We start from the raw sequence: 12,500 nt of genomic DNA, 5'->3' as shown, positions 1-12,500 counted from the left end.
AATACCAGTGTCATCTAGTCAAAAGGAGCACACTACTGTAACCCATAATGCTATAACCTAGAATTTGTATAACAACCATTCATATTAAGTATTTCACTGAATGCATCAAGAACGTTATATATAGACTGTGTCTATATATAAAACCGACTTTATCCTACTTTTTCTCTCTTTTGATGCCTGAGGATGCGTGTGGAAGCAGGAAGAAGTAGACTTTGTTCTTAGGCTTGGGGGTGGTCTTGTCGACCACAATATCCAGCACCCAGGGCGGCACCGTCTCATTGAGCAACACCCCCTCCGTGTCTCCCCCAGCGTCTCCACAGAGCAGCCGGTACAAAGTGCGCCCCTGAATCTCGCTGCGAATGGAAGGGAACATAAGCAACAATAGAGAAGGTGATTGTCATTATCATCACTGTTAATACAATTTCCAATATCATAATCACAATCAAAATTACCTTTAGCTCTTTTATTGTTAAAACAATAACAATATTGTGGTTATTAATACAATATCAATATTGTGGTCATTAATACAATCTAGTATTGAGGGCTATGGTAACTATGGTAATGATGATGTGATGGTAATGATGTGATAACGATAATAAAGATTATAAATATAATAATAATAATAATAATAATAATAATAATAATAATAATAATTATAATAATAGTAATAAAATATTAATAACAATGATAATGATAACAATAATAATAATAATAATAATAATAATAATAATAATAATAATAATAATAATAATAATAATAATAATAATAATAATAATAGTAATAGCAATAACAATAATAATAATAATAATAATAATAATAATAATAATAATAATAATAATAATAATAATAATAATAATAGTAGTAATAACAATAGCAATAATAATAATAATAATAATAATAATAATAATTATAATAGTAATAATAATAGTAATAATAATAATAATAACAACAACAACAACAACAACAACAACAACAACAACAACAACAACAACAACAACAACAACAACAACAACAACAACAACAACAACAACAACAACAACAACAATAATAATAATAATAGTAGTAGTAGTAGTAGTAGTAGTACTACTACTACTACTACTACTACTAATAATAATAATAATGGTAATGATAATGAACAACAACAACAACAACAACAACAACAACAACAATAATAATAACAATGATAATAACAATAGTAAAACAATAAAAATAAAAATAATAATAATAATAATAATAATAATAATAATAATAATAATAATAATAATAATAATAATAATAATAATAATAATAATAATAACAATAACAATAATAATAATAATAATAATAATAATAATAATAATAATAATAATAATAATAATAATAATAATAATAATAATAATAATAATAATAATGATAATGATAATGATAATGATAATAATAGTAATAGTAATAGTAATCATGATCATGAACAACAACAACAACAATATTGATAATAACAATGATAATAACAAAAGTAAAACAATAATAATGATAGTGATAGTGATAGTGATAGTGATAGTAATAGTAATAGTAATAGTAATAGTAATAGTAATAGTAATAGTAATAGTAATAGTAATAGTAATAGTAATGGTAATGGTAATGGTAATGGTAATGGTAATGATAATAATAAAATTAACAATAAATAATAATGATAATACTACTACTAATGATAATAATAACAATAATAAAAACAACAACAACAATAATGATAATAATAATAATGATAATGATAATCATTTATGTTATTATCATCATCATCTTTATTATTAATATTATAATAATCATTACTATTTTTATCATCATTATTTTCATCACTATATTCTTATTATTATCATTATCATCATTATTATTCTCTTTATTATTATCATTATTATTATTACTATTATAATAATAATTAATATCATAATAATTATTATTATTATTATTAAAACCATTATTATTATAATCATTATTATTATTATAATCACTATTATCATTGTATCATTATCATAATCATTATTATCATAAGCATAATTATATTCATTATAACCATTACTTCTATATCATTAGCATCATTATCACTATCATTATCATCATCACCACATTAGTACTAATAAAGATAATACTGATGATAATAAATGCTCATCCTTATCCCCATCATGACGAAAAGTCCCACTGCTCTATCGGAACACTCGTGGCATCGCAAATACCGACGGAGATGCAACTTCCCCGTGACGTCCCCCAGCAGAGCTCAGACAAGCCCAGAGCTCTCCCTACCTAATAATAACCGGTGTGTGGGGGGGGATGGAGAAGTACTCGTTGCCCGGCCGGGGGGTGTGGCCATTGTGGTTGGCCACTCCTCCCCCCTCGGCCCCTTCCCCATTCTCATTCTCCTCGGACATGTATGTTCTCGGCCAGTGCTCGAACAGGGCCTTCAGCAGGAGTTCACCGTAGTTGACTATTGGACGAAGGAGAAAGAATGAGGGGGAAGAACATTTAGTGGTTGTGATTTTCTGAAATGTTAATTATAAAAAAAAAAAAATATATATATATATACATAAATCCCATTGGGATCAAACTAGAATACGCAAATATATTTATAAACATATCTACTGATCTATCTATCTACTTATAAATATAACATATATAAATATATATATATATATATATATATATATATATATAATATCTATCATGTATAACATATTTGATATATAATACATAATATATGATATACATAATATATAGAATATATATACACTGCATAATATATATATATATATATATATATATATATATATATATACACATATATATATATATATTATCATATTATAAAATATAATGTAACCTATGTCATAAAACATATCATATCTAAAACTATTATTCTACTATTCTACTGATGTCTGCCACCACAGAACTTGCAACATCATGGAGGTGCATGTAAATATTAGTATGCAAATGGGATTCATAAAGAAATTAATAAGCAGAAAATATTGGAAGCTGCATACATCGCAACAGAGGGAAATATGGACAGTGAGTCAGGCAGCTTCAAACTATCCAAGCTAATGGATAACCTATTATGTGAGTGACAAGCAAGAGATCACTGGTTTCAGATAAATCTTCATCTCAGGTCTGGTATATATGTATATTTTTATGTATTTCTGATGATAAAATTTTAATTTGTAAACATTTTTCCCCCCCCTAAACTTGTCACAATAAATTCTGTTTAGGCACCCTTATCATTATTGCAAAAAAAAAAAAGATAAGTTAAAAGAACAAATAAATGCCAATTTGATTTAGAGCATAAAACAAGAAAATACTGAATTCCCTGAGAACCTAGAATAACAATAATTTTTTTGTTGAAAGAAGGCTTGACAGATTCCCCTGATGGCTCTCAAAGGGCTTGCCAGTTAACACCTCCATTATAAGAACTTTCATCCCAAAGATAATCAAAGAAGACATGCTAGTAAAATCCTTCTTTCTTTCGCCTACCAACCATTCTTGGCAAATGAATGTAGCAATCTGTCGCCAATAACATATGCACTCACGTCAACAAACTGTATTGCTTGTTCAGTGACCAATAATTTAACCACTTGTATAGCCTGCCTTTCCTCAAAACAACCGATGTACAAAAACTATATACTTAACAATTTATTGATTTAAGTCTAAATCTATATATCTACACTCACAATGCATAGAAAGCTCTCTCCTAAAGCAGCAGCTTCATCAAAACCTGAAACACCAAGAGCCCTTACTTTTGAGGTCTACCCCATCCTGTGTCGGGAAATTTGCCTCCTTGGCTGACACCCATGCGGAGAGGCAGTCCACCTCGTCTCGTTTCTCTGCCAGGTGAATTGTCAGCATCTGTGGGATGACAGAGTCAATTTGTTCAATTGTCAGGCATTACTACATGGGGTAGAATATGAGGCAAAATGAAAATGAATGTATACAGGCATTCATATCTAGTCTTCTTACCATGTTTTTACCAATATGAATAACAATAGCTAATAAAAACATCTATCTATCACTCAAATTATCAAAAGATCCAGAGCTATCAAACAATTCACAAAGTAATCTTTATAAAACATATCAACAGACTAGGTCTACTCTAAGAGCAACACTCACTCCTGTCTTCAAGTCAACAGTAAACCAACTAGGAACATAAATGGGTTTGTTTTTCTTCTCCTTTTCTGCATCAAAGTCCACCTTGCCAAGGTCCTCCACTTTGACTGCCTGTGAAGATGATAGTGGACTTTTTAAAAAATTAAACATCATGTTTCACAGAAAAATAAAACCAGGAAAGGCCTTTATTTCAATATGAGGTCCTATTCTAACAGCTTCTCCCTTCTATGCTATCCAAACTTGAAAATTTTCCATAAAACTCAGACTAAAGAGGTACAACAGCTGTAACATTACAAAAAAATACCTACATACAAAGCACATGAAAAACACTAAAGCCACCCCAACCTTAAGGATGTCCCAGAGCACGACATTCTCCTCTGTGTCGCGGGTGAGCAGGTGCCGCTTGTCGTTGAGGATGGTGTACTGCTTGATGGACGGACCCCCTCGGATGCTCCAGTCTGGCTGCCCCATCACTGGGCGCAGCTCCTGCTCGTCATCATTATCACAGTAGTCCTCCACATGGGATAGCCGGTTGTTCAGGGGCTGCTTGAGGGGGAAAACGAGCAAGTAATGATTAGATGAGAATTCTATTCTTTGACATGGAATAATTTGCAAGTCTCTCTTCTCTATTGAAGAGATAATGCCTCTTTGCTTTTACAATAAATGAGAAAAATGTAAGTGCCAAATATCTCATTTTATCTAAACCATATGACTATCAAATTTCCAAAAAATTAAGCTTAACTATGTTTGCATCAACATCAATGATATTTAGTCAATTACAGATGATTAACTACTGCAAAACTTTAAATTGATACAGTGACCAGAGATAACACGAAAACACAAGAGCAGCAAGCACCTCACCTGAAAATCCAAATCACAGTGCACTTTAAATAAATAAACCTGCCAAATATAAATTCCAACGTACCAGCATCTCCAGCCCACATACTTGAAAAGAGGGTCTTTCACTCACCCAACACTTGATGGCCGAATTAGTGGTGGCCACATACAAGGAGGAGTTGTCTGGCGTGAGGAGCATCTTGAGCACCGGGGCTGATTCCACGCACAGCAGGACATGCTTATCAGGGCAGCGCGTCTCAGACATGTATATGCGCTTGTCCCTTCCTCCCGAGAAGACAGTTGTGAATGTGTCGTTGGCCTGTTCAAGTGAGTAGTTAAAAGCGCTATTATATTTATTATTCCATCACTGACATAGGTGAATCACAAGAGCAAAATGTGAAAGTAACTTACATACTTTCTATTGAACCATATTCATGTTGATAAATGAAGAAAAGGTATGAATGAGAATGAATACCTTCACAATACAAGAGATGTAAGAGGGGGAGGGGGGGGGGGAAGAGGAGGAGGAGGAGGAGGAGGAGGAGGAGGAGGAGGAGGAGGAGGAGGAGGAGGAGGAGGAGGAGGAGGAGGAGGAGGAGGAGGAGAAACAAGAAATATAAGGATAAGGATAAGGATAGTGATAAGGATAAGGATAAGGATAAAGAGAAAGAGAAGAAGAAAGAGAAAGAGAATGAGAATGAGAATGAAAAGGAGAAAGTAAAGGGGAACGGAAAGGGAAGAAGAGGAAGTAGTACAAGGGGAAGGAAAAGGAAAAGGAAATGGAAATGGAAATGGAAATGGAAATGGAAATGGAAATGGAAATGGAAATGGAAATGGAAATGGGAATGGGGAAGAGAAAGAGAAAGGGGAGGAGAGAGAGAAAAAGAGAGAAGGAAGAGAGGAAGAGGAGAATAAAATGAATGAGGAAAAGGAGCTGGAAGAGAAAAAAGAAGCAGTGTAGGAGGAGGAGGAAGTGCAGGAAGAAGAGGAGGAGGTGCAAGTGCAATAGGACTAGGAGGAAGAGGTGTAGCACAAGTAGGAGGAGGCAGAGAAGGAGGCAGAGGAAGAGGAAAAGGAGAAGGCAACAGTGGAGATGGTAGAGGAGGAGGAGGCAGTGGAGGAGGAGGAGGCAGTGGAGGAGGAGGAGGCAGTGGAGGAGGAGGAGGAAGAGGAGGAGGAGGAGGAGGAGGAGGAGGAGGAGGAGGAGGAGGAGGAGGAGGAGGAGGAGGAGGAGGAGGAGGAGGAGGAGGAGGAGGAGGACGAGGAGGAGGAGGAGGAGGAGGAAGAGGAGGAGGAGGAGGAGGAGGAGAGGAGGAGGAGGAGGAGGAGGAGGAGGAGGAGGAGGAGGAGGAGGAGGAGGAGGAGGAGGAGGAGGAGGAGGAGGAGGAGGAGGAGGAGGAGGTACAATAGGAAGAGGAAGAGGAGAAGGGGAGAGGGAAAGGAGGTGGAGAGGGGGGAAGGGGAGAAGAGGGAGGAAGAGGAGGAGAAGGAGGAGGTGCACTAAGAGGGGATGAAGAGGAGGAGGAGGAAGTGCACTAAGAGGGGAAGAAGAGGAGGAGTAAGTACACTAGGAGGGGAAGAAGAGGAGGAGGAGGTACAACAGGAGGAGGAGGAAAATGCCTTCCCTCGCCGAGACTGACCTGCAGAGCCCAGATGCCCTCCTCGTGAATTCTAATGGTGGTAATGCAGCGCTGCTGACCCAGTGACCACAACTTAATGGTGCCGTCTGAGCTGCCTGATAGTGCCTGCGTACCATCACGGTTCACTAGCAGAGCCTTCACATTATCTGTGTGACCTGTGGGAAGGAGGAGTGATCATTGTAGTGACTAAAGAATAAGGAGGAGGTGGTGGTGGTGAGAAAGGGGATAATGAGGCAGGTCGTGGTGAGGAAGATAATGGCAAGGAAAGGTGGTAATGAGGGCATGATAGGAGAAGGGGGGGGGAGGAGGAAGAGGAGGAGGAGGAAAAGAAGGAGGAGGAGGAGGAGAAGGAGGAGGAGGAGGAGGAGGAGGAAGAGGAGGAGGAGGAGGAGGAGGAGGAGGAGGAGGAGGAGGAGGAGGAGGAGGAGGAGGAGGAGGAGGAGGAGGAGGAGGAGGAGGAGGAGGAGGAGGAAGAGGAGGAGGAGGAGGAGGAGGAGGAGGAAGAAGAAAAAGAGGGTGATAGTAAAGGTGCTAATTAGGAAGCCAACAGTAGAGAAAATGATACTCAGGAAGGTGATGGTGAGGTTCTGGTATTGAAGGCAATGTGTGGGGGTTGTGATAGCGATAAATGAAGAGGAGGTGAAGGACAATATCAGTTTGCAAATCCAAAACCCAAAACTCTTTATCTTTAACCTTTAAGCTTCAAAATTTATTTTTAAGTTCCATACTCTTATCTTTTGAAGATAAAAATCTACCATACAATATTTTTTTTTTTTTTTTTTTTTTTTTTTTTACAAACCTTTAAGCTTCATGAGTTTGTTTCCTGTGCGAGGATCCCACACGCGGAGCTGCTTTTCTGTGCTACCACTCACAATCACAGTGCCTGGTGCATTCATAGCCAGGCTGTAGATGGAGTCTTTGTTGCCATTCAAAGACGAGGCTGGAACAGATATAGATATATATATAGGAGGATATAGCTGGAGACAAATATATATATATAAATGGTAAGCAAGCAGGCTGGATGGTGAGCCTTGCTTTATGTATTGAAAGAGAGAGAAAGATAGAGAAAGCAAGAGACAGAAAGAGAAATAATGAGAGAGAGAAAGGGAAGGAGGGAGGGAGGGAGGGAGGGAGAAAGGGAAGGAGGGAGCGAGAGTGAGGGAGGGAGGGAGGGAGGGAGGGAGGGAGGGAGGGAGGGAGGGAGGGAGGGAGAAAGGGAAGGAGGGAGCGAGGGAGGGAGGGAGGGAGGGAGGGAGGGAGGGAGGGAGGGAGGGAGGGAGGGAGGGAGGGAGGGAGGGAGGGAGGGAGGGAGGAAGGGAGGGAGGGAGGGAGGGGGAAAGGGAAGGAGGGAGCGAGAGAGGGAGGGAGGGAGGGAGGGAGGGAGGGAGGGAGGGGGAGGGGGAGGGAGGGAGAGGGAGAGGGAGAGGGAGAGGGAGAGAGAGAGAGAGAGAGAGAGAGAGAGAGAGAGAGAGAGAGAGAGAGAGAGAGTGAGAGTGAGAGAGAGAGTGAGTGAGAGAGAGAGAGAGAGAGAGAGAGAGAGAGTGAGAGAGTGAGAGAGTGAGAGAGAGAGAGAGAGAGAGAGAGAGAGAGAGAGAGAGAGAGAGAGAGAGAGTGAGTGAGTGAGTGAGTGAGTGAGTGAGTGAGTGAGTGAGTGAGTGAGTGAGTGAGTGAGTGAGTGAGTGAGTGTGTGTGAGTGTGTGTGTGTGTGTGTGTGTGTGTGTGTGTGTGTGTGTGTGTGTGTGTGTGTGTGTGTGTGTGTGTGTGTGTGTACAACCTAGTCAGGAAGACAATTTCTATATACAACCTTTAAATAAATATGACCTTCAATATACAAACACTCTAAACCTCAATGAAAAGTATCTTACAGACAACTTCAATTTATGACAAAAAATTATAAGGACATGCCTAGAAAACCTGAAGCTTCTCCTTCCAATTAGCTTCCCACCCAAAAATATATGTAAATAAAACGTACTTGTGACAGTGTTGTTGCTGGCAGTAAGAGCCGTTAACGTTTGTACATCCCACAGGAATATTGCTTTGTCAAGCCCGGCTGATGCCACCTGCTCTCGGTCCCGTGCATAGGCAAGGGCCTTCACGTAGTCCTTGTGGGTCCGAAGAGTGGACATGCAGAAGCCCTGGTTGGAGAAAAAGAGGGTCGACTGCTTTTTGGGAGGTAATTTTTTGCATTGAAAATATGATAATTTCTTCCTCAATTTTGTCCCCCCTTTAACTTATATATTTTTATCAGTTCATTCAATCCTCTATTCATCAGCCTATTTCACTTATTTTATATATTCTCTACAGCTTTCTATTACTCTCAGTCTAATACCCTTTTCTATACTCCTTAGTTTAAAAACCAGTTAGTTTTACCTTGTGAGCATTCCATACTTTCACTGTTGTGTCAGAACTAGCAGATATCACTGAAAATCCATAGAAAATATATTAAACACTATAGAGTAAATCTTAAAAATGAAAAGTCTACACACAACAAATTTCCTAATGTTCCATCATCTCTTACCAACCAATCTACCCACAGATACGTCAAAATCAATATCACATGAAAAAAATCAGAAATCATACAGGCAACCACCACATCAAAGATCTAAGTAAGCAAATCAATCCTGGCAAATCTCACAATTCTTTCCACCACAGCAGAGCACAATGTCGTTGACCCAGTCCGTGTGGTGTTCCATGGACTGTATGTACGGGTCCTTCTGGTTCTTGCAGTTCCAGATGCGGATGATGGAATCGCGGCCAGCCGAGTATAGCCTCTGGAGATACGGGTCATACTGCAGGGAGTTGACTGACGAGCGGTGAAACTTCTCGACCTCATCTCGAATCACAAATGATATCTGAAAACCAAGGAAAGAGAGAGTTAAACTGGGTCATCTATCTATCTGTAAATGGGAGTATTTATATTCAAATAGTAATAACAATAAGAACTGGTAGAGATATCTACACTTCCCTAGTTGGTATCAGTTGATGTTCCACCAGATAATGTTACATAAAGCAAATTTCTTTTATTTAGTTTGATGCAAACAATATGATCCCTATAACTAAACCCATCCTTTAAATATGTCATCAAAAATGTTTAAAGTACTATGCTGACTAAAGAAAAAAAGACCAACCTGAACTTTCTTCCTGGTTGAGTGAGTGCTGTTTTGCCGATGACCTACGATCATGGACATGCTGCTTGTGTGTTATTGTCGTCCTCATTCATGAGTCACATGCCGTCATAATGTCTGTGGGTAGGTCATATATATATCTTTAATCTGCATACAGTCCTCCATGTGCAAACATGAACTTAAATATTTCATACAATACAACTAAGTGACTAACAGTCACTCAACATCTATAATATAATTTATGTAAAAAAAAAAAAAAAAAAAGTAACTGGATGGAAATTACTCAGCAGAAAACCTTGCTGGGATTGAGATAAACTATTCTGATGGCTAAAAAATGCACAAAGAAATATGCATGAAAAATAATCTGCAGAAGGTAGGGCCAAAGTCATTAATCAAAGTCTGCAGATCTATATGAACATGGCTAAGTCCAGCTGTGGTGTGGCCTCTGACTAAGGCAAATAAATAAATAAATGAATCACTGATTCACTAAAGGGGATCTATCCTTCATCTCCATTCATGACAAGTTGCAAAGCAGGTCTTCGGCCCATCTCGAACTCCTCACAAAAGATCTGATCAATCTGCCCATGCCCCAACTTCCTTGGTTGTCCTACAGGGCTTCTCCATCTGGGATTGTCCTCTGGGAGTCAAGCCAGAAACCCTATACCTTGAGTTAACAGTACCAGATTATGTAAGTAACAAGTAGTACACTGGTCTCACAGTGTAACCATTGTTTGGACCCATAGTCATGCCAGCCGCACTCCACATTTCGAGCGGTTTGTTATCACGACTATAGGCGTGACCCTTCGGGAAGGGGTTAAGTTCACAAGTGATCCTTACACGCAAATGAATAGTGATAAAAGCTGTAAATGGATATGCATATCAAAGTAGAGAGAACTAACAAATTTCTCCGTATAGGCCGCATCTGTAGGGATGCCACCCGTAGCATCGGTGCTACTCTGCCATGGCACCATAGTAGATGCCCCCCACGAACAAGGGGATAAAAATCAGGCCCAAGTGAAATACACAAGCAATGAGGTACATTATATCATTCTTGTATTCAATGTTTCAGTCAGCAAAACAGAAATACACAACTGATCACGACACAGTGTCTAACAGAATAATAAATGATAGCAAGTTTCCTTCCAACTCCCTTTTTTAGGAAGGGTAGTGACATCAAGACCAGGTCACACATACACATACATACACAGCTTAACCAAAGTGACAAATTTGGTACTATATCTAGTGCAACAACAACAGCAATACAGTATCTAGGCAAAAGCACAAACTGCATAAAGCCATGTCTGGGAAGGGAATTATGCAAATTAAAGTCTCTCCTATACTTTGATAGTGCTTTGGCACTGATTACTATGCTGCCTATGCTCGTCTATTCACTATCAGATAAGAGCTTTTACTCAACTTTCTTCAACTAGTGAGGATTATGCAGACAAGTTCTCAAGATTTACTTTTAATTGGTTGGATATCAATCACTCTGAGAACAAACCTTAAACAAAATCATAACCAGAGTTACTGAAGCAACCATGTCTTGCAATCTACATCAATGGCCAAGAAGAGTAATTGACACAATTTAGAAAAACTCACATTTCAATAGTTGCGACAGTTACATGTAATAGCATAGTAATGTAATATCTTATGCCTTGGGATCATTTGTTATTGATGCTTACTTATAATTACACATAAATTTTACAATTCTAATATCAAAAGCCTGCCAAATTCTGGGAATAGGAATAAATACATAAATTAATACAAACTTATTTTTTGGAAGTTTCTTCCCTTAATAGACAAATAATTACAGCCTCAAGATGATCAAAATATACCAACAAAATTTCTATTAAAAAAGGACACACGAAAACAATTTCCCAAAATCGGTCGTATTGAAAACTAATGTCTGTCTCGACTAATTGAACAAGATGCGCAACGATTTCGTATTTAGCTCTTCGGGTTCCTCGAAAAAGAGCAAACACGAGAAAAAACACCAATAAATCCCCCCAGCGCTACGAAGAGGGTAACAAATCCCTAAAACTTTTAGTGAAATCCCAGCTCAAAAAACCTACTCGAAATCCTACCGGGTTCGTCTCTTTTTCCTCTTTTCTCTCCTCCTCTCCCTCGCACGACTTTCATTCCTCCCTCTCTTCCTCCTGCCTACTCTCTCTTCGTCCTTGCGTGGCCTCTCAAACCCCTTCGGCGGGTAAATACCTGTCAAAACTAGAAAAAATGGGTGTGTGGGTCTCCAATTGCTCTTGATTCCTCTTGTTTGTTTACCATGATCGCCTCGGGCTCCAAAAACGGAGGAGGATCGGGAAGCGCAATTTTTTTTTTTTTATGCTATGACCCTTTAATCTTTACGCTTTTTCATATGTGTTTGGGGGTATTTTCTTTCTCCAGTTGCTTGATTTTTTTTTTTTTTAAGTATCGGATTTTTTTTTATTCGGAGATATTTTTTTTTATAGGTCTGCGATTGTTTTGATTGACAATCAGTTATTTCTCTACATCTTTAATTATGTGGTTGTAGATCATGATTTCTTATGCCAAAACATGATAAGATATAGCATGTCAGAGAAAATGTATACTGAGTTACATCTGTTTTACGGACAAATAACAGATGACAACAGCGAATCTACTCAAAGAAATTCAAGGAGACAGCTATTAAAATCTCCCGACCTATCACACATTTTCTACTGAATATATCTCGATTGAAAATTCTATTGTATGTGTAAAACTCAAAATCTATTGTTGCTACCCAATTTATTTCCTGGAA

General features: G+C 38.2%; 1 protein-coding gene across 3 annotated transcripts in view; it reads right to left on the bottom strand.

Moving 5' to 3' along the window:
* LOC125036473 (WD repeat-containing protein 48-like) overlaps positions 1–12,017 on the bottom strand; it is a 13,609-nt gene extending 1,592 nt beyond the window's left edge. The window contains exons 1-13 of one of the 3 annotated variants that reach the window (XM_047629074.1): positions 11,939–12,017; positions 9,728–9,841; positions 9,235–9,451; positions 8,970–9,019; positions 8,572–8,734; positions 7,399–7,539; positions 6,600–6,754; positions 5,093–5,278; positions 4,468–4,665; positions 4,126–4,233; positions 3,756–3,864; positions 2,275–2,455; positions 159–353 (exon numbers count right to left, since the gene is read on the bottom strand). In XM_047629074.1, coding sequence (XP_047485030.1) covers positions 159–353; positions 2,275–2,455; positions 3,756–3,864; positions 4,126–4,233; positions 4,468–4,665; positions 5,093–5,278; positions 6,600–6,754; positions 7,399–7,539; positions 8,572–8,734; positions 8,970–9,019; positions 9,235–9,451; positions 9,728–9,787 — 1,763 coding nt within the window. In that variant the 5' untranslated portion in view covers positions 9,788–9,841; positions 11,939–12,017. Of the gene's footprint in view, positions 1–158; positions 354–2,274; positions 2,456–3,755; positions 3,865–4,125; positions 4,234–4,467; positions 4,666–5,092; positions 5,279–6,599; positions 6,755–7,398; positions 7,540–8,571; positions 8,735–8,969; positions 9,020–9,234; positions 9,452–9,727; positions 9,842–11,796 lie in introns of all 3 variants that reach the window. The other 2 variants (XM_047629073.1, XM_047629075.1) reach the window with 2 other exon arrangements.
* Between the last annotated feature and the right edge of the window lie 483 nt (positions 12,018–12,500).

The sequence above is a fragment of the Penaeus chinensis genome, chromosome 21, assembly GCF_019202785.1.
Source record: "Penaeus chinensis breed Huanghai No. 1 chromosome 21, ASM1920278v2, whole genome shotgun sequence".
In the NCBI taxonomy this organism is placed as follows: domain Eukaryota; kingdom Metazoa; phylum Arthropoda; class Malacostraca; order Decapoda; family Penaeidae; genus Penaeus; species Penaeus chinensis.
This window is presented reverse-complemented; position numbering and strand designations above follow the sequence as displayed.